At 37.9% G+C, this 23,108-nt stretch overlaps 1 protein-coding gene across 2 annotated transcripts in view; it reads left to right on the forward strand.

Moving 5' to 3' along the window:
- The window catches only part of gnb1.S (guanine nucleotide binding protein (G protein), beta polypeptide 1 S homeolog), a 54,228-nt gene that overhangs the window by 26,069 nt on the left and 5,051 nt on the right, over positions 1 to 23,108 (forward strand). The window contains exons 1-10 of one of the 2 annotated variants that reach the window (XM_041570441.1): positions 2,585 to 2,736; positions 3,749 to 3,851; positions 8,491 to 8,529; positions 9,475 to 9,581; positions 10,707 to 10,770; positions 15,131 to 15,293; positions 16,731 to 16,797; positions 17,937 to 18,138; positions 20,232 to 20,448; positions 22,450 to 22,557. In XM_041570441.1, coding sequence (XP_041426375.1) covers positions 3,795 to 3,851; positions 8,491 to 8,529; positions 9,475 to 9,581; positions 10,707 to 10,770; positions 15,131 to 15,293; positions 16,731 to 16,797; positions 17,937 to 18,138; positions 20,232 to 20,448; positions 22,450 to 22,556 — 1,023 coding nt within the window. In that variant the 5' untranslated portion in view covers positions 2,585 to 2,736; positions 3,749 to 3,794 and the 3' untranslated portion in view covers position 22,557. 2 annotated transcript variants of the gene reach the window in all.

A 23,108-nucleotide genomic window follows, 5' to 3' on the forward strand; every position in this document is an offset into this window, starting at 1 on the left:
AACGCGCTGTTCTTACGATAAGATATGGTTATTCAAATTACAGAAAATAAAGTCTGCAAAAAATCTTTTAAACATTAAAGGGATACTGTCACGGGAAAAAATGTTTTTTTGAAAATGCACCAGTTAATAGAATTCTGCACTGAAATCTGTTTCTCAAAAGAGCAACAAATTAATTTGTTTAGTTTTGAAATCTGACATGGGGCTAGACATATTGTCAGTTTCCCAGCTGCTCCCAGTCATGTGACCTGTGCTCTGATAAACTTCAGTCACTCTTTACTGCTGTACTGCAAGTTGGAGTGATATCACCCCCTCCCCTTTCCCCCCAGCAGCCTAACAGAACAATGGGAAGGTAACATAATATATACACTTGGTTAAGAATTTACATTTTATATTGTAGAGTGAATTATCTGCAGTGTAAACAGTGTAATTTAGAAATAAGAACTACAGCACAAAAATCATGACAGCATCCCTTTAAATAAACCCCATAAAATTTTTTGTTTTCAGACAGGTTATATGACCTGCAGAAAAAGGAAATGGCTTTTAAAAATTTAAATGGTGTGCTTAAAAGGAAGCTGTGCGGTTGCCTTCCTGTAACTTGGATCTCTTTGGGTAATGTGTTTTTTTGAATATGGGATCCCATACCTGTACAGAAAGGAAGAATGTAAAAACTCCTTTCACACAATGCTATTCAGACGTGTTATACACCTACTACCAGGCTTTATGTGAACAAAAGTTTTAGTTGCTAGGTGAAGCAGACTGTTGTACTAGTGGTGGAATGATTGATAGGTGGTTTGAGTTCAGACCCTTTTTCTTGCTATTGGCTTGACCGTGCACAAGAAACTAGCACAAATGGAAATGTTCTAGCTGTTTCCGCATAGCTATGCTGCTATTTTCACAAGTGTGTTTTGCTGAGGAGAGAACTGGTTTGATCAGTCAAGATTCAAAAAATGCTATTGTTACCTGCTGGTGTTTTTTTTTTGTCCTGTAGTAGAACATAACATGGTTGCGTCTAATGAAGTAGAAACACGGTGTGTAAAGGTGGCCATACACGGGCCGATAAAAGCTGCCGACAGACCGAGTCGGCAGCTTATTGGCCCGTGTATGGGGGCCCCCGACGGGCTTCCCCGATCGAGATCTGGCCGAAAGTCGGCCAGATCTCGATCGGATGGGGTTAAAAATCCCGTCGGATCGCGGCCGCATCTGTTCGTTGATGCGGTCCCGCAATCCGACCGCCCGTTTGCGAACGTGAAGGATCCGATCGTTGGGCCCTAGGGCCCACGATCGGATCAGCCCGAAATTGCCCACCTCAAGGTGGGCATATCGGAGGGAGATCGCCAAACGAGCGGATCTATCCGTGTATGGCCACCTTAAGTGCTAGTAGTTAAGAGCAATGCTGTGAAAGGGGATTTTGTCATTAGTGTGTACAGCATTGTTAGGACACTTATCTGGCAGGTTTTAACAAGCTGCTAAGTATATTAGACTAATAACAAAGGTAGCCATATGGCAATTTCTCATAGCTTCCACATTGACAAGCTTTTAGCTTCCACTGGCTGTACACCTCTGAATAGAAGTAATATGTGAACTGCATTATTTCCCTACCTTCAGGCAGCCTATATATAACATTGGATAGAAATTTAAATATACTGGCGTCGGTAGCAGAATTGAAAACTCGCTTGTATTTTTTAGTGGATATTTTGTTTAGTCTGAAGTCTTCGTTCTTTCTTATTGTATAAACCTACTACATTCCATTTTTTCTAGCGTTGAATGTAATTAAAACTCGTACTTTACTTTGAAGTGTGTAGTTCGCATTTTTTCTGTATCATTTAACATGTTTAGCTGCTATCATGTTCCTCCATTCCCCTTGCTGTTGGTAAGTCTGCATTACGGCATGAATCAATGAGCATTCTTGCCATTTATACTCAAGTAGTGTTTGCCACCTGCCGATTGGCTACTGTATGCCTAGGGTACAATTAAACCCAGAATACCTACTAGAGTACTACACCAGTCTTAATGTAAGCAGTTATGGGATCTGTTATCCGGAAACCAGTTATCCGGAAAGCTCCGAATTACAGAAAGCTCATCTCCACAGACTCCATTTTATTCAAATAATCCACATTTTTAAGTGTGATTACCTTTATCTGTGCAGTAATAAAACATAATCAAGCTTTATTGGTGGAGAAACCAGCCTATTTTTTTTTTTTAATATTAACATGATTAAGATATGAAGATCCAAATTACGGAAAGATCTTTTATTTGGAAAACCCCAGGTCCCGAGCGTCCTGGATAACGGGTCCCATAACTATACTAGTTGTCAAGCTTGCAAGAGTTGAATTGCTAAAGTTTGCCATCTGTGAAAAAGCTTTTTCTGTTGAAAATACACCACTACCTACTTAATACAACCGCTATAAAAAGGCAATCTGTAAATGTCGTCTTTAACTATATAATTGAGAAAAATCTGACCAAGAAATAACTCTTCAATTGCCTTTGGATCAAGGAATATTCTAAAGAAAAGAGATGTTGGATTAGGGTCAGAAGGATAGTACATAGTTTAAGACTCTCAGCCGGTTTTGTGTTAACCGGATTTGAATGAGTAACTGAGCTTATTCCACCCTCTATTGGGGCTTAAAGATGACATTGGATGGAGGACAGGTGAAAGGAACATAGCTTTAACAATACACATGCACCATATCGGGGCTTTCAACGCATAGTATCCAGTGGACTGAAAATCTGTTTCAGGTAAAAAGACTTCTGCAAATTGTTTTAAATGCTACATTTTGGGTTTACTTAACAAGCGTGAGGTTTAGAGGGACGTATATTTTTGGGTTTTATAATATTATTCTATTCCACTACAGAATGATAAAGGGGAATCATGGAAACTTTGTGTTGTTACTGCTAAACACTTTTCACATTAGTGTGCATTATGCCACTATTCTCTAGGATGTTGGAAAATGGATTGTTTTTTTGTTGAAACCTTAAGGTAGAACTGTGGGAGGCAGTTGTTGTATACACAATTATATTTTAAATAATTTGAAATGTCATTTTTGTACCAATATTATACACTTAATTCAAGACAAGAACATTCTTCCTAAATCTGCTGTCTTTACTTACAGCCTTTGCCATTTTTAAAATGTGGTTTCTAACAATATAGCTGGTTAAAGGTGCAGATAAACTGTATTTTTCACACAGTAAATGTACATAATTATGGATTGATGATTTAAGGGCTCGTATATGGGCTTTTTTTTTATTGTGACAGCCTTCAAATAACTGTCATTTGTTTTCCAAAGAGTGAAATTATTGAAAGCTAATGCCTTGCTGTGTGTACAGAAGGATTTTAGTTGTTTCCCCATGCGTGTATAGTATGCTATGGCTGTAATTCAGGGTTTTGAATAAAATTTCAACTACAAATTTGAAAAAAGAAAAAAAAAATTGATGGCCCAGTTATGTTTGGTGGTCTTGGGGTAACAAGTTAAAGTTGTGCTTAGCAGTAAATTGAATATTGGCTTTCCCTCTATGGTTTGTGCAGAAACACTTGTCATGTAATTAATGTATTCAATTAAATGGGTGTGTGCTATATGAAATATAGATTTTTATTGTTGCACATGCATCTAACTATTTTCGTGAAACTGATATACAGTATATATGTCAGAGGACTGTTGAGACTGCATGTCATAGCTATAAAATATCTGCTAATTTTTTTATTTTCTCCAGAATTATTTTAATCTGTGTATACATTTTGTCTTCCTTACAGAACCGAGTGTTGGTGGTGGTAGAGAAGCTCCATTTTAGGGACAAAAATGAGTGAACTAGATCAGCTACGCCAGGAGGCTGAGCAGCTCAAGAACCAAATCCGAGTAAGTGTTCCAAACAGTTTTGCTTTATGCACTGTAAAATGTATTGTATAAATTGTGCTTTTGTGTTTAATTCAACATTTTACCTTACATCAAGATATGTATTCGTGCGTAGTACACTTAGTAATAAACTTTATTTGGAATTTTTCTTTTTTTTTTCTTTTTTTTTTCTTTTTTTTAAACAAGATCTTCATAAAATTAGCACTTTCAGCACAGGTACCCAATATAAATAGAGCATAATATATCTTTTTCCTCTACTATATTTGAATTTAGCTTTCCCATTCTGGATCACCTACTAACAGTGAAGGGGAAAACATTACCCCCTTGTCAGCTGGTGAAACCGAGCATATCTCATATGTAGCATTTTGCTTATCTCCCAAAACTTGAGGCATTGTTGTTTTCCAGTTGTTATTGTCAACATATAGACATGACATTATCACTTTTGTCTGCCCAGTATGGCCAGATTTTCTTATTGAACTATATTTCGAATCAGTGGGACATCAGCCATGAATAACACTGGCCTAGAGTTTGTAATATGCAGAACTCTTGGCAAGACTTTCCTGGTTATCCAGTCATTAGCAGAAGGCCAGATTAGTGCAGTTTGTTACTCTGTATGTCATGGTAATATATTTGGCTACCCATACAGAGGACAATATTGGGCTGGTTTTATGATGAGCCCAACCATCAGGTTGTGTAAATGTGACTGCACTGCTCTACCAACCGAGCGACTCGTTAAAGGGGGACTATCACAAAAATTAACATTTAATATGAGCATCATACTGAAATAAGAAATGTTGTAAATACAATCAATTAAATATTCTGCATCATTTATGAAATAATCAAGTTTATCTTCACTATCCCTCTCTCAGCATAACTGCCTTTTGCACAAACTCTGCATGTAGAGAGACATGATGTCCGGTGATTTTAATAGTGAGCTCCAATACATCATCTAGGCAAAAGGAGTCCCCCTATAAGATATATTGGATCTAACTGTCCAATGAATATCTGACTGCTGCATGAAGAGAGGATGAAGAGAAAAAGATGTTGAGAGAGGGATAGTGAACATAAACTTTATTTCAGAAACAATGCAGAATATTTTTAATTGTATTTAGAAAGTTTATTTCAGTATGCTCAAGCTTATATTAAATTTTCATTTTGGCGATAGTTCCCTTTAATGACCCAGTGTTATTGTCTGCCAGCTTGTACTCAACTGAGCCCCTGTGGGCAACGTTTTGATCTCATACATGGGACCTTAGGCAGCGGACTGTCACGAGTGCTCCCTTCATCAGCTGTTTGTCAGTCATTTTTAAAGGATTGCTAGCCAATGTAAGCTGGGGAAAACTGGCATGTGTCCTGCATTACCACAAAGTCAAGCCTATTCTCTTTCACAGTTCAATGAAGCTTCCCTCCAGTGGCCATTAAATAGAATGCTTACTTGGCATAACAACCTTTAAACAAACAACGTCTTACAGTTAGGCAATTATTATAATGTCCATTTTAGTTTTATGGTATGGCAATTCTTTTTGCCTCTATTAAAGGGGAACTATCGCAAAAATGAAAATATAGTATATGCTTCATCACACTGATTGTATTTAGAAATATTATTTCAATCAAATATTCTGCACAGTTTCTGAAATAATCAAGTTCATCTTTACTATCCTTCTCTCAGAACCTGTTTCTATTCATTCTGTCTTCATGTAGTGTCCAATATTAATTGACAGATCCAATATATCTTATTTGGAGGCTTTATTTCCTAGTAGATGTATTTGAGCTCACTCAAATAACTGATTCCAGTAGAAACAAAATCTAACAAAATAACCGACTTTTGCACAAATCCTGCATGTAGAGAGACATGATGTTTTGTGAGCTCTAATACATCTTCTTGGCAAAAGGAGCCCTACTATAAGATATATTGGATGTAACTGTCAATGAATATCTGACACCCAACACCTGCATGAAGAGAAACAGATGCTGAGAGAGGAATAGTGAAGATGAACTTGATTATTTTAGAAACAGTACATCATTTTTAATTGATTGTATTTAGAAAGTTTCTTATTTGAGTATTTCTGAATCTTATATTAAATTTAAATATTTGTGATCGTTCCCCTTTTAACTCTGTGAGTTTGATGCTTTCTTCCAGCAGTTTTGGCCTTTGTATTTCTAAAACCTACACTAAAGTGTCATAAACTTTTAGCCAGAAATATTTAATTTTCTGTTTTAACGGAATACTTGAATATTTGCATCCAACCTCAATATGTGATCAGCTGTGTTCCACTGGATTTTCCTGCTGTTCATTAATTCTGAACACCTAAACAATTACAGAAAGATTGGCTCCAACAAGAACCAGATTTCCTGAATGTTCTAAGTTCAGAGTTTCCGTTAAGAGACTGCTTTGCAGGGCTCTGTCTTATGTTAGTTGTGCTGCTGTTAATGTAGAAATGTAAACACTCGGGAGCTTTGCCCATTTGTCTCAGGCAAAAGTGAAACATTTCTTTCAACAGGATAAATATTTTGTAGCTTTTAACATTATGTAGGTAAGTATAAATGATTTCATATTTTTAGCTGTGGCCGGTTTTACCAGCTAGCATTTTAAAGAATGCATCTAATACAAGTCACTTGTTATCCAAATACGTTGTGGTCTCAGTAATTCTAGGCAAAATCCCATCAAACAATTGAAAAAGTTCTTTAAAAATAAAAAAAGCTTCTAGTTGGATACGTTAACGGGTGCAAAAATATGCATTTGTTAAAAAAAGTTTAAAAAGATTGTATTTTTCTCACTTGAGATATTAGGCTCTTGACTAGGCACAACCCTTTCTGCCAGAAGTATAAATGATCAGTATTGTTACTTTGGGTCCTTGGTTGGAACATGCATGGTCTAAATGCAAGAACAGGTATGGCATCTGTTATCCGGAAACCCCTTGTACAGAAAGGCTGTCATCCATAGACCTCATTTTATCCAAATCTGACTTTTTCAAAATGATTTCCTTTATCTATAATAAAAAAACAGTACCTTGTACTTGATCCCAACGAAGACATAATTAATCCTTATTGGATTCAAAACCAGCCTATGATTTTCCAGTAGACTTAAGGTGTGATGATCCAAATTAGGGAAAGATCCGTTATCCGGAAAACCCCAGGTCCCAAACATTCCGGATAACCGGTCCCATACCTGTATAGGGAAGGAAAGAGTCTTCTCATGTGTATATCCATGAATCTACAGAAGGCCAGTCTTCTGTGTATCATATCAGAAGTGAAATAACTAAAGGGATACTGTCATGGGAAAACTTTTTTTTTTTCCAAAACACATAAGTTAATAGTGCTGCTCCAGCAGACTTCTGCACTGAAATCCAATTCTCAACAGAGCAAACAGATTTTTTTATATTCAATTTTGAAATCTGACATGGGGCTAGACATATTGTCCGTTTCCCTGCTGCCCCCAGTCATGTGACTTGTGCCTGCTCTTTAGAATGGAACTACTTTCTGGCAGACTGTTATCTCTCCCACTTAATGTAACTGAATGTGTCTCAGTGGGACTTGGCTTTTACTATTGAGTGTTGTTATTAGATCTACCAGGCAGCTGTTACCTTGTGTTAGGGAGCTGCGATCTGGTTACCTTCCCATTGTTCTGTTGTTAGGCTGCTGGGAGGAGGGGGCCGATATCACTCCAACTTGCAGTACAGCAGTAAAGAGTGACTGGAGTTTATCAGAGCACAAGTCACATGACTGGGGGCAGCTGGGAAACTGACAATAGGTCTAGCCCCATGTCAGATTTCAAAATTGAATATAAAAAATTCTGTTTGCTCTTTTGAGAAATGGATTTCAGTGCAGAATTCTGCTGGAGTAGCACTATTAACTGATGCATTTTGAAAAAACATGTTTTCCCATGACAGTATCCCTTATACATTAAGCTGGGCCGTCATTCAAATGTTAAAAAATAGACTCCTTAGGTCAGAGACACACATTCCGATTCGGGGAGATTAGTCGCCCAGCGACAAATCTCTTCTTTGGGGTGACTAATCTCCCCGACTGCCTCCCATCTGCTAGAATGTAACTCGCCGGACGGATGGCAATTGGTGCACATAGTTTTCCGCAGTCGCCCGAAAACAAAGCGCTCAGAGTTCCATCTATTTAGATTCTAGCCGGCAGGACTAAATTTCCCCCTAAATCTGAGCGAGTGTCTCTGCCCTTATTAAACAGGAAGCTATTGGTGGTTTAAATGTAATGGATTTACCATTATTTGGGATCTGCCCCCCCACCCTTCTTCCATTTACCATTATCTGGGAACTACCCCCTTACCTTCATGTCTGACTTTTTAGGCTTTAGTACAGAACAATGGAATTTGGTTGTGAATGTGTATAGCCATAGGCTATCCATCCCTTAGGCCTGTGTATGGCCATCTTATGGCAACTAGTTCAGGGTAAAAATGTTCACCCAAATAAAGGCTTTTAAATACATAGGATTTTTCTTTTCTTTTTTTCCATTTTTCATACTTGTATGTTCAGTTTAAATTGAGATGAAACCTTGTCATACTTCATTTTTTTAAAGGTCATACTTAATTTAAAGGTAATTTTTCTGATTCTTATCCTTGTGGCAGTTTTTTTTAAATCTGTAGAATTTAACCTCCCAATGTGTTTTGTTTCAGGATGCGAGGAAAGCTTGTGCAGATGCCACTTTGGCTCAGGTAATAACGCATGAAATACTTTTCATACGGTATAAGTTTACAAACGAGGGAAAGGTGGGCATACAGTTTAATATCCACTCAGTCTGAAGGCAATGAGTCAGTAGCTTTTATCAACCCTTCATGCTTTGGCTTTCTGAAAAGTGCTGGCTTTAGTGTGTCTTTTTTTAATGTTAATGGGGGTTTCAGGCATTTTAACGCAGTGGTTTTGTGCTATTTAAAAATACTGTGCTTAAAGAGCCTGAAATTATCCTGTCTGACGTTTTCCAAAGATTGCTGAACAAATCCCAGAAGTTGGGTAACCATGACTGATAAATGTGCCCACTAAAGGTGGCCATAGAGGCACAGATAATATTGTACGAAACTAATTTACATAAGATATTCGGTGCGTGTATGGTGGGAAATGAGCCAACCGATATCGGCAGAATACTTGAATATCGGTCGGCTCGTCGATCAACTGGACGGAAAATTCTGATCGGGTGCCTTTGAAGGCACCCAAACATCGGCCATTGTTAGTGCAGAATCGTCAGAAACAGGTAGAATTCTATTGATTCTACCTGTATATCGGACGATTCGCCTCTACGTGTGTGTGTTGAAACAAACAATCTTTCTTGGAAAGATCTTTTCCAAGAAAGATTGTAATTGTTACGTCTATGGCCTCCTTTACACTTTCCTGCTGGGATTGAAACATACCTGCCTAACTGTATATGACATGCTAGCATGTAGGCATTCATCAGAAATGACAGATCTAGACTTTTTATAAACATGTCCATCAGTTTCTTATGAAATTGTTGAGGAGGGAAAAGACCATTACAGAGGCCAACGGGCAACTGCTATTCTGCATTTTGTTTGCGTCTGTTTTTTTCCCCTTTCTTATATTTCTAATCTTATTTGCATTTTTTTCATGTTGCATGTCATTAATTATGAATTTTAATTGCACTTTTGTAGATCACAGCCAACATTGATCCAGTTGGTCGAATTCAGATGCGCACTAGACGTACATTGAGAGGGCACCTGGCTAAAATCTATGCTATGCACTGGGGTACGGACTCCAGGTAGGTGTAAACCAACAACCACAAAAATAGGAAAACCTACTTTTTGGGTATTGCCAAGTTTACATTAAATGACGACCGTTCTGCTTAACAAATGTAGGTTTATCTTGTATGGATCCAAAGAAAGACCGATCATATTCATGAGTTCTTAACGCACTGTATTGCTTTAAAAAAGAAAGTGTTAGCCACTGCTTTTGGCAACATGTTCCCAGGAAGCAGCTGCATGTGGGGTAAGCATGCTTTTGTTGTAGTGCTGTCTGAGATATACAAAGACGGACAGATGCGATCCGACTGGATTTTTAGCTCTGCCAGATCGACATTGGGCGACATTCGGTCAGATATAGATCTGCCAACTCGGTCTGTCGGCAGCTTTCATTGGCCCCTGTATGGCCACTGTAACTTTTCAAACGTATGTTGAATGCTCTGTGTATGGCAGATGCTGCTGAATGAATGCCCTCTTCAGATTTTCCCCAGTCAGTCCCTGCCTATCAATACTAACATCTGCCAACCATAGGCCAGGTACTCTGCCAGTATTTGGATGATTTAAATTCTTGTCTGGGTGAGGGCCTTCTGATGTTCTTTTCTGACAGACTTCCATAGGTAACCGTTAAGATCAGCACAAATTGTCCTGTTGTGTAGCCAAATCAAGCAGAGATCCAATAATATGGAAACCTCTATAAGCCTCTATGAATTTGTCCAGTTGTGTAAAGGCTGATATAGGGATGCACTCCAAAATTAAAAACAGTAACCTAGTTGCTAGCCACATGAACACTCGTGTACCTTGACTAGAATATTTTCACTTTTTTAAGCCCAATGCTTTACATAGCTCCTCATAGCTTGTCATTTGTCCCCCAGCAGCAATGTGAGCATTGTTGCACCTACCCTTTACTCGGGAGCTGTAGTGAGAAAAGCAGGTACATATGTGAGAAATTCCTAAAGGCTGAAGAGTAGCTAGAAGCAATATTAGGCTACTATTTGTACACAAAACAAAATCACCAGCACTCTTGTTTAACCCACACTGAAGTATTGACCAGTTAAGATTGAATTTAGAGCAAATAGACTTCCACCACTGTATATTTTGTGTGTTTTCCCACAATTTCTTGACTTTCAACTGTGTTTTTGTTTCAGGCTGCTAGTTAGTGCCTCCCAGGATGGCAAGCTCATCATCTGGGATAGCTACACCACAAATAAGGTAAACACCACACTTGCATCATTGAACACTTTTTCCCATGTTACACAAATGTTACACAAATGTTAGACAATGTCCGCTATGGTTCCATTTCACTTTCATTGTAACTTTTATAGTCTTTTTGGATTTTCTTTATTTGTAGGTAAAACCATGCCCAAAACTTAAAGACTGAGTTGTAAGGAACTACGTTTATATTTTAAATGTTACTTCAATTTGCATGATGCGTTATTTCTTAAAGGAGAATTCAACCCTTAGCTTAAAAAACCTACCCCCCCCCCCCCCCCCCCAGTCTAGCTGCTACCCCTGGGAAATGCCCCTAACTTTTTACTTACCCCTCAGTGCAGATTCAGGGATCGCAGTTCACAGCAGCCATCTTCCCGGTCTTCGTGTCTTCTGGCGATTCTGCAATTTCTGCCTATTTTGTCGCAAGCGCAATTGTCGCAAACCGGGAAATTGCTCCAACTGCGCATGCGCCGGTATGAGTCTCAGATTTCCGAAGACCCGCAAGATGGCTGCCCGGAATTCTGATCCCTGAAACTGCACGAAGGGGTAAGTAAAAGGTATGGGGCATTTTCCCGGGTTAGCAGCTAGGCTTTGGTGGACGAGGGAGCGGGGTCTATTTAGGGTAGGGTTTTTTTTATTTAAGGGTTGAATTCTCCTATAAGAATTCTGCAACTATTTATTTGCTGTCCTCTGTAGAGCTTCTCTCATTCCTCATAAAAGCTATTATTTTAAATATGTATCTGGTGGAGTCACCGTTTCTAGAGAAAAGAAATGCCAAACTTCCCTTTTGTCTTGTTTCTCTCGAATAGTAACGATTATTCAATATTTTTTGCAAGACTTGTAGAATACAGGTGAGCCGTATATAAAGCTTTTCCCTTTTTATATAAAATACTTGAATTGGCAATTCTTGTCTTAAAAGGGATGTAAAGGCAAAAAAATTAAATTGCCTTGTTTGGTTAGGTCGCCAGACAAACAACTTTATCTTTGTGCCACACATTTGCAGGGCCAAATCAGGCTGATCTATTTGATTCTGGGGTCAACAATTGGCTCATATACTGTGGTGAACAGATGCCTATGGGACACAAGCCACATAATTGTGCCAATGCAGTCCATATCCAATATCTAGATATTGGTCAGGCAGGATGGCCCCATACATGTATCCGTAAAGACAGCAGTTTTTATCAGCCATGTGTATAAGCTTTAGTTAAAAAACACTTTTCTTTTTTTTTGCCACAATTTTCTTTCTAGAGCTAACTACCCTAGCAATCAGGCAGTACTTCGGAAATTAAAGGAACAGTACCATCAAAAAATGAGTGTTATTAAGTAATGAATAAATAATGTAGTGTTGCCCAGCGCTGGAATAACCGGAGTGTTTTCTTCAGAAAGACGATTACAGTTAATATAAACAAGCCATTTGGGGCAGCCATTCAAACACAAGACAAACAGATAAGCTATGTAGAATCACATTGTATACTACAGAGCTTAAAGCTGTGTGTCCTGCGCCTTTTCTCCTTTTTCAGCTTTGAATGGCTGCTCCCATGGCTACACAGCAGCTTGTTTATATAAACTATAGTAGAGTTGCTGAAGCAAACATATATAGATAGAGATAGATATGGCACAGGTTAAATAAAGGATAACCGATAACAGCAGATAAGCTCTGTAGAACATAACAGTATCTGCTGTGTAACCTGAGCCTTTTCTCCTTTGAATGGCTGCCCCCATTGCTACACAGCAGCTTATTTATATAAACAATAGTAGTGTTTCTGAAGCAAAACACATCAGTTTTACTATTGCAGGGCAACACTGCATTATATTTGTGTTACTTTAAAACACTAATTTTGTGATATTACTGTTCCTTTAAGTAAATTAGTATAGATCTATGTTGTTTGCAAACAAAATGTGCTTCACATTACAGAAAGACCCCTGATTCAAGAAGCCCATGGCCACAGTATTACAGAATAGATCTCATACCAATCTGAGTCTGTAAATGTTTTGTTTATTTGGAAAGAGTTAAAATGTTCCTCTAAAAATCACTGCCTACATTCTATAGTGTATGACGTTCAGACCCTTTCTTCTGTCACGTGTAACTGTGTGTAGTCTTCTGGCTGGATATAAGGCAGCCTGGCTTCAATCAGCTCTGAAGCATTGTGGCCTTTGAATTCACAGTTTAGTAGTACAGGAAAGAAACAGAGGTTTGAAATAAACCAGCAGTAGGTTTCACATTAGCCTTTATCCTTTGTGGACTTGCTCTAAATATTTATACAGTCTGTGTATTCCAGATATTATTTTTGGAGATGTAATCGGCATCGCCAATTACTTTATTTTGAACAGATTATCAGAAGAGAGAAAAGTCGGCTCACTTAACGTGAATTTGAAGTTGAACTACCTCACAGATTAAGTGTCATTTAAAAAATGGCAGCGTTCTTTAATAACTTGTCAGTTTTCAGCTTTAATATTTTGGGATTTCAGATGCTGAAATTTCAAAATCTGGTTTCTAGGGTTTTGTCCTAGCAAATGTTCACAATGGAAAATTAAAGGGGTTGTTCACCTTTAAATGAACTTTTAGTATGACATGGAGCAGTGATCCCCAACCAGTGGCTTGTGAGCAACATGTTGCTCTCCAACCCCATGGATGTTGCTCCCAGTGGCCTCAAACCAAGCGCCAAACAGAGCCTCAAGTAGGTTGACAGTCCACATAGGGGCTACCAAATGGCCAATCACAGCACTTATTTGGCACCCCAAGAACATTTTTCATGCTAGCGTTGCTCCCCAACTCTTTTGATTTATTTAGCTTTATTCAGCAGCTCTCCAGTTTACAATTTCAGCAAAAAAAATAAATAAAGTAGCAATAACTATGTATTTGTCTTTTAAATGGGGTCAGTGACCCTCCCATTTCAAAGCTGGAAAGCGTCAGAAGAAGGCAATCAATTAAAAAAAACTATAAAAAATAAATAAATAATGAAGACCAATCTAACAAACTAAACGTTAACTTGAAGGTGAACCACCCCTAAAGAGACTGCCACTATCGAAAAATGAGCAACAAATATATATCCTCAAGTATTTGCTTGTGGGTTTGGTTGGTGACCCTGACAACTAGAAAGCCCTTAAAGTGGACCTGTCACCCAGACACAAAAATCGGTAAAAGAAGTCCTTTTCAAATTAAACATGAAATCCAATTTAAATGTTTTATTAAAGCATTCATAGCTGCTGTAAGCTCATTTAAAAATCTCAGCTATCAAAAATATTGTCTTCCCCTTAGGCATAGAGGTGGGGCAAGCAAATACTAACACTTTCCATTCAGCACTTCCTAAATGGCACTGCTCTCCCCATATTCATTCTCTTCACCATTTAATTGTGTAGCCAGTGCATAGGGATGGACATCAGGTCCCCCATTCTGGTGCACAAACAAGATTGTGAGATGATACAAGACTTGTCTTAATAACAGTGTCCACAAAATGGCTCCTGCCTGCTTGTTATTATTATGAATTCCCCGACTGAAGGAAACACGATTCAAATAATTTATATAGTGTAATTAAAGTTAATTTTGCTTGACTGACGTGATAAAATAGTATTTTGAATAATGTTTTTGGATGGCCAGTCCCCTTTAAACTTGGAAAAAGAAAAGACGCAGAATGAATAGGAGACCAAAAAAATAAAACCCAGTTGAAATGTTGGTGATTGTAGGTTGATTGAAAGTGAATGTAAATGTGAATTTTAAGATTTAAACTTGGAATGATTTACTGTGTTGAATAATTAGTTCCCCTTTAAGTATTAATGTATATTTGAGTGAATAAAAATATACCTAATTTTCATTATTCGTTTATTTCAACTTTTGGTCACAAAATCAGTTTTGTCTTGTTGATTTTGCATCACCAGTGTCGGACTGGGACTCCATGGGCCCACCCAAAAACCTTAGACCAGGGGCCCACTCTCAGTACTATTTATATTTCTCTCCTCACTCAAACTCTATTCTCCTAGTCTCTATTCTTTACATACTATAATCTATTATTCCATCTATTTAGCCTCTTTTGTTATCAAAGAAATAGGAAATGACCATGAAATAGGCCAAATCTTTAGCAGTACAAGGGCCCTCTGACACCTGGGCCCACCGGGAGTTTTCCTGGTATCCCGGTGGGCCAGTCTGACACTGTGCATCACTGATTCTAACTCTTGTAGATAGTATAGAACTACAGCAAAATAGCTCCACGCTATAAATATCAGTATCCATTGACAGTTTAAAAACACTGTATGTAGAGGTTTTTTTGCCTCCTATATCTAACCATTTTCCTTTAATTAGCTGAGTGTTGCTTTTTAATCTGCTTCTAAGCATTCATTGGTCACTTTTCATATATCCATTAAGGTTCATGCCATTCCTCTGCGTTCCTCTTGGGTGATGACCTGTGCATATGCTCCTTCTGGAAACTATGTTGCCTGTGGTGGTCTTGATAACATCTGCTCTATTTACAACCTCAAAACTCGTGAAGGAAATGTGCGGGTGAGCCGTGAGTTGGCTGGGCATACAGGTGAGGTTTAACTTATTTATTGTTTATGGATTCTATTGTTTTAAGTTGTTTCATTGGTGAAATTCATAATGCCATAGTGTGGGACCCACCATATTGTTTTCACTCTTGGATATATACCTTGGAGCCTGATCTAAAGCTTGATTTGGATTGGACATTTGTGTTGCAAACTTCTTGTTTCAGATATCCCACTGAACTATACAGAGAAGACTGATGAATTTGCAAACCCAACATAATTTTGGCGCCTGAAGCAAATATGTTTGGGAGCATTAAGGCCTTTTATCACTCCACAGAGAAATCCTGTGTGTACTATAGTCACTGAGAAGCAAATATTCTATAGCCTTGCTCTATATGACTGCAATAATTGACTAATATGAACATTCTGCAGGCTTAAATGAATATTACCTGAATATTATCAGCAAGAGACTGTCTCAGATAGCTAGTTTATCTCATAGCTGTTTGAGTCAAAACCACAGGGCTGAATATAGGGGGTACATTTCTTTAAGAAATTGCTTCTTTGGGAAAAAAATTTAATACAAAGTGAACAAACCAATGTTTTGACAATTAAAGGAACAGTAACACAAAAAATGTGTGTTTTATAGTAATTAAAATGTACTGTTGTCCTGCACTGGTAAAAGTTCTGTTTGCTTCAGAAACTCTACTATAGTTAATATAAACATGCTGCTGTGTAGCCACTAAAGCTGAAAAAGGAGAAAAAGTACAGAAATCCAGAAAACAAATAAGCTCTTTAGTATACAATGGGATTCTTAGGGTCAGGGCACACACTCAGTTCCGGGAAATTAGTCGCCCGGTGAGATGGCACTCGGAGTGCTTTTTTTTTTTTCCTCATGAGGCATCTTCAGGCGACTTCGGTAAACTAAGCGATTGGAGTGCCATCCTCTGGCGATTTGCATTCTAGCCGGCGGGAGGCAGTTTGGGGAGAATAGTCGCCCCGAAGAAGAGGAGATTTGTCACCTGGCGACTAATCTCCCCGAATCCGAGCATGTGCCCTGAACCTTAAGATATGTTATCTACTGTGTATCCTGTGCTGGAGTGGCTGCCCCCATGGCTACACAGCAGCTAGTTTATATAAACTATGGTAGTGTTTCTGAAGCAAACACACCAGTTTTACTAGAGCAGGTCAACACTACATAACTTATTCACTTTTTTAAAACACTTTCATTTTTAGACGTTACTGTTCCTTTAAAAGGGTTTTCACAACCCCTTTTGCACAATAAATATACTTTGTTTTAATGGCCAGTCTCCTTTTCAAAGTAAATCTACATTATCCACTTAAAGCGGGTTTATTCCACCCTGAGATTCAAATATTCTTTTCATTCTTAAATTATACATTGGATTTTGTATCATGCAAAAGCCTTTCTGGATTGGTATCGGTGTAACCTATTTTGATCATACCTTTCATCTGTTTTTTTTCTATAGGGTATCTTTCCTGCTGCCGTTTTCTGGATGATAACCAAATAATTACCAGTTCTGGAGATACCACTTGGTGAGCTTATTGGTCTGCTCAGTTTGCTTATAGTCTGAAAATAAATCTACTGTAGAGCGGTCAGCATAGTTTTTCTCCAGGGCTAAGTAAGCACTATACAATGTCCCTTAGAGGAGAAATAGACTTCTGTTCATATTTAGGATTTTTGTTTACTTCTCACTTAACAATTTAGAGACAAGCAATTTCTTTAGTGCAGTGCAAGTGTGTAAAGTGGTGGATTGCATAAAGTTGGTTATGCTCCGTGACAGCAATGTAAAAGGGGAACGGTCGCGAAAATGAAAATTTAATAAAAGATTGATCATACTGAAATAAGAAACTTTCTAAATATAGTCAATTAAAAAGTCTGTAGTGTTTCTGAAATAATCAAGTTTATATTCACTATCCCTCTCTCAGCATCTTTCTCTTCATTCTCTCTTCCCGCAGCAGTTGGGTGTCAGATTGTCATTGACAGACAGATTCAATATATTTTATCTTATAGGGGGGCTCCTTTTGCCTAGAAGATGTATTAGACCTCACTCAATTAAAATCACCAAACCTCAATCTATTTAACTCACCAGACATCATGTCTCATGCAGAATGCAGAATTTGTGCAAAAGGCTGTTATTTTGTTTGTACTTGAATCGGTTACTTGAGTGACCACTAATTCATCTGCAAGGAAAGGAAGCCCCCCCCCCCATCATAAGATATATTGGATCAAACTGTCAATGAATATCTGACACCCAACTCCTGCATAAAGGCAGAATGAAGAGAAACAGAGGAATAGTGAATATAAACTTGATTATTTCAGAAACCATTAATAATTGTTTCTATTTAGAAAGTTTCTTATTTCAGTATGATGCTTATATTACATATTTATTTTCACAATAGTTCCCCTTTAAAGTACGAGGAAAGGCTAGTTTAATGGGGGGGTGACAATATGATGCTGCTCTGTGTATGGAAAATATCTAGGATGTTGGAGGCAGTATGGCTGCATGTCGTGTATCAGAGAGAACAAGTCGTTTGCACATAGCGCTATACCTGCATGTTACATTTTGGGGAAATTAAAGGAGCAATTTAGTAGTTAATGTATTTCTTTTTTCACTTTTAAAATGTTTGTTACTGTGCCTTCTGTTGTTCTAAGCTCATTTGTCTTCTTTCAGTGCTCTTTGGGACATTGAAACTGGCCAGCAGACAACCACCTTTACTGGACACACTGGTGATGTTATGAGTCTGTCCTTAGCTCCAGATTCTAGGTGCTTCGTGTCTGGAGCCTGTGATGCATCTGCCAAACTTTGGGACGTGCGAGAAGGAATGTGTCGACAAACCTTCACTGGACATGAGTCGGACATAAATGCCATCTGTGTAAGTCGACATGACCACACGTTACTAACCCAATGTGTCTTATCCCATTCACTACCAAACGTTTCACCATGTTGGGGGGAGTGTTGCTGAACAACCTGGTTTTCATGTATCCTGGTTTTCTCCTCACATGCACCCCCTGCTCTTTCTGGTTCATTCCAGATCACAGCAGGGCTGGGAGGAAGAGCAGGAAGACTTCTCTGATACTGCTAATGCAATGTAGCTAAACTAACAGCCCTTTCTGAATTTATAATACATTTTAAAATGCTTAGGATTGTTATGCCTGATCTTCCCTCTGGTTGCAAAACCTTTTGTGCAGTGAGTTATTGTTCAACACCATAGAAAGTATACGTACCCAAGACATCTATAACAACTTGTTTTGTTGAAAATCTAATTTTAAAAATTTTTTGCAAATTGATAGTGCATTGAGTTAAAGTTCAGCACCAAAGTTGTATCGATTACGATGCAAGTGCTATAAATAGTGAATTCATACCAATATAAAAACAACATTTTATCACTAATTAGCAAATATTATGCACCAGCATTTATTTTGTTGAAAAGATACAGCATCAGTTGACTGAATATTTTTAATTGCTGTAAATTCTGTAATACTAAAATCGCAAATTTATAATCACAAATTTTCAATATTTGCAAATGAAATGATAAAATTCAGTATATTTATTGACCAATTCCTTGTACTCCTTGCTTGCAAAATGTTTTAAAATTAGATTTTCAAAAAAAAATACATTCGGGGAGATTCGTCGCCCAAGCGACAAATCTTCTCTTCTTGGGGGCGACGATCTCCCCGAACTGCCTTCCCCTGCTGGCTAAAATGAAAATCGTCTGCGGCAATGCACACGCAGCACTTCGTTTTCCTTGTGAGTCAACTTCGGGGCAACTTCGGAAATCGAAGCGCCACAAGTGCATTGGCGCAGGCAATTTTTTTCATTTTAGCAGGGGGAAGGCAGTTCGGGAGATTGTCGCCCCAAAGAAACGGTGATTAGTCGACAGGCGACTAAATCTCCCCAAATCTGCCCGTGTGCTGAAAGCCTTAAGGATCGCATAACTGTAGGTAACTAACCAGTAAGGGTGAATTAAAACAACACAGGAACAGTACTACATTTATACTGTGGGCTTCTGTACCAGCCCAAATACACCACACCTCTATAAGTGATTATTATTGAGGATCCTTATTAACTAATTAAAATAGCACAGAAGCCAGTGCATTCTGCCTCGGTATTGTCGGCTCTAACATTGGATTTTTATGACACCTAACCATTATTTCCAATGATCCCTAAGCTTAACTTCTCAACCACTGCACAGAGCAAGATTCAAGAGGGTGAGCTCTTGTGGTTACCTATTCCATCCCAGAGGTTCAAAGACCCTAAAACCGTAATGATCTATGCCTTCAAAAAAAAAGCAATTATGGTATATAAATTATAGCATTTTTAGCTGGATTGTTAATTAGGGCTTATTTCTTCTTTAACCGCAAGTTGGAAGTTTTGCAGGTAGACCTTTGCTGGAATTGTTACCAGTAGTGGACCAAGAGCAGTATAAACGCTATATTTTATATGTATATGTTTTTACTCATTCTTTCTGTTACAATAGTTGTTTTAAGCTTGCATCTCCCTATACATGCCATAGTTCATCTCACTATACATTGCATTCCTTTGCATCTCCCAGTTCCATATTGAGTACTTTTGGCATTATGGAACCGTAACACCTTTATTCCTAGTTTTTGCATCAGGTGCACTTTTGTGGGTTTATATAAAATATTATAATTGGTGTTTGCTACAATTCAAATCACCTACAGCAGCCAAACGGCATGTAGCATTCCCTTTGGTTGCTATTGGTTACTGCACATGGACAAACACCTTTATGTAATTAAAGGCACAATTACCTCTTGATGTAAAGAATTACCAAATGATCTGTCATACGGATGTCTGTGCTGATTGGCTGTTTCTGTAATAGTCATGCTACAAAGTTTAATTACCAAATTAAATTCCTTGATATTGTTTTAGTGCTAAATATAGATGTATTAATATATATATGTAAATTTGCCTACATATTAACCGATAAGTTTTATTCTGTTAAAGTTCTTCCCCAATGGCAATGCTTTTGCCACTGGTTCAGATGATGCCACCTGCAGGCTGTTTGACCTCCGGGCTGACCAGGAACTGATGGTTTATTCACACGATAACATTATCTGTGGCATCACCTCTGTAGCATTCTCCAAGAGTGGACGCCTCCTCCTAGCTGGATATGATGACTTTAATTGCAATGTCTGGGACACACTTAAGGCTGATAGAGCTGGTACGACTGTGGATTATTCATTCTTATTGTATTATTATCAATCTGTTTTTTTTGCCTAGGGAAACGGGCTTGGCCCAGGCCTGAGCAGAGATTGCGATGCAGAGTACTGATGTGATACCCGTAGCTATTCTCTGTACCTGCTGACTATTGAATTGATTTGCTGTAGCTTTCTGGAATCCCTTGCTTTGCATTGGATGCTTAGTTGCTTAAACTGTTTTAGTCACTTAATAGAGGAAGCAAAGTTCAAATGCGTAAGAGAAGCAAAGTTCAAATGCGTAAGAGATATTCATTTAATAAGAGCTCTAGCATTTCAGCTCATAGAGCAGTTCCAGGTGTCTCTTTACACTCTTGTTGCATCTTTCTGAGGCGCAATTCATATGTATTCCTCTATTCAAATGTGGCTTTGATGCACATGTAGTATTTATGGGTTCTCCTTTGGCCTCGATTTGGAATTGTTGCAACTGACCATTTTTAAGTCAAATGTTAGGCTCTGTGGGGGTCATTTAACAACACTGGGCAACCAATCTAATTGCTGCATTCATTGTTCTACTTGCAGCTGACTTTAAAAAGCTAATCACAGATTGGTTGCTATAGGTAACTGCCCATGGGCAAATTTGCCCAGTGTTGATAAATAAGCCCCTGTGACTCTTAGGGAAAACAGTGTAGCAGAAACAAGTCCTTTTAACTTTATTTTAACTAGAATACCCTGTTGTCTTTGCTGGTAAGGCATCAAATTACTGTATTGCTTTATATGAAGAACACCTGCACACATCTTATATTAGTGCCTAATTCAATCCAAATTCCTCTCTTATGACCCACCACTTGTTTTGGGTCCCAATATATATGCACAAAGAAGGGCCCATTTTAAACAACTTTTCAATTGGTCTTCATTATTTTTTATAGTTTTTTAATTTGCCTTTTTCTTCTGACTCTTTACAACTTTAAAATGGGGGTCACCGACCTCATCTAAAAAACAAATGCTTTGTAAGGCTACAAATTTATTTTAGTTGCTTTTTATTACTCAGGCCACCTCCTTTTCATATTCCTGTCACTTATTCAAATCAGTGCATGGTTGCTAGGGTAATTTGTACCCTAGCAATCAGATTGCAGCAATTGCAAACTGGAGAGCTGCTGAATAAAAAGCGAGCAAAATAGCTCAAAAACCACAAATACTACAAAATTAAAACCAATTGCAAATTGTCTATCACTCTCTATCATACTAAGTTATATTAAAGTGAACAACCCCTTTAAGTCAGAGAATAAATCTAGCAATGTGCACAATACATTCAATACAAAGATCTAATCTTTTTTTGTATTTAGATTGAAAGGGAATCTAAAGGCAAAAAAAATTAAATCCCATTTTTACTTTGTTTAATAAAAATGAAATCTATTTCCAATATACTTTAATTTAAAAAATGTGTACCGTTTTTATAATAAACCTGACTGTATGCAGTGAAATTCTTCCTTCAATTACTTGCTCTGACAGTTGCAGATAGGAAACTTCAGACGGTCCCAACCAGCTTTGCAGGGAAACAATCATACTTTAAAACAGCAGGGGGAGGGGGAGCCCCCCCCCCCCACCTTACATCTCTGACCTTGAGCAGCTTTGTTTGTTTCCCTGTAAAGCAGCTGGTGACTGTGTAGAGATTTGTTTCCACAGACCCAGTACAGTCTGCATATTCTGATTATTAATCAGTCTTCTGTGATATTTGACTTGTGCTGTTTTGTTAATTTATGACGATCCCTAAGATTAACCTCCCAACTAAAGCCCAGACTGCACTGAGCATGTGCATAGTCTTAGTCTTGAATAGATGTTTAACAAAGTTACAAGATGACAGCCCCCTGCAGCCAACTTTGAAAATATAAATCATTAGACTTCTGGTGCAGTAAGTTCATGTTTATGTTTAGAATACAAAATACAGCATTTCTAGCATTATTATATTTGCTTTAAAGCTTCTTTATCATTCACGTCACTGGTGGTTTCCATTTTTTTGTGCCTAGGTGTTCTTGCTGGTCATGATAATCGTGTAAGTTGCTTGGGAGTAACAGATGATGGCATGGCAGTGGCAACAGGCTCATGGGACAGCTTCCTCAAGATCTGGAACTAAAGTAGGTTCATTTATAAATAAAGTAGGTTCATATATAAATAAATGATGATGTGGCACTCGCTGTTATTGTGATAGCTAATACATCTAACCAGAAACCTGCATTATTGGAAACTTCTACTTCATGGATAAATGTAGCAATTCTGTATAATGTAACATTTTTCACAGCTGCAGATTTTGCATGCTCTTGTCACCATCACAATATGTGTTTGTATATAATATGTATGTATTTTGTGCCTTGCAAAAGTAATAGTTAATAGGTTTCTTTCTTTTGGGGAAGTTGTGTTTGACTGCAACAAGCAGAAAATGTAAAGTTTGGTGATACTTTTTATTGGCTAACTGAATAAATAACAACTTATTCATAAGTATTAGCCAATAAAAGGTATCCTCAAACTTTTCTGCATTTTTTCAATGGCTAACAGGGTACAACATCTCAAAACTATGCAACAATCAAGGGCATTCACCATATTGTTTTTGAACCATTCTGTTGTTCCTGTTGCCTTATTGGAAAGATGTGCTTCTACCCAAATTTCAGTTTTATTAGACTCAGATTAT

This window comes from Xenopus laevis, chromosome 7S (assembly GCF_017654675.1).
Source record: "Xenopus laevis strain J_2021 chromosome 7S, Xenopus_laevis_v10.1, whole genome shotgun sequence".
In the NCBI taxonomy this organism is placed as follows: domain Eukaryota; kingdom Metazoa; phylum Chordata; class Amphibia; order Anura; family Pipidae; genus Xenopus; species Xenopus laevis.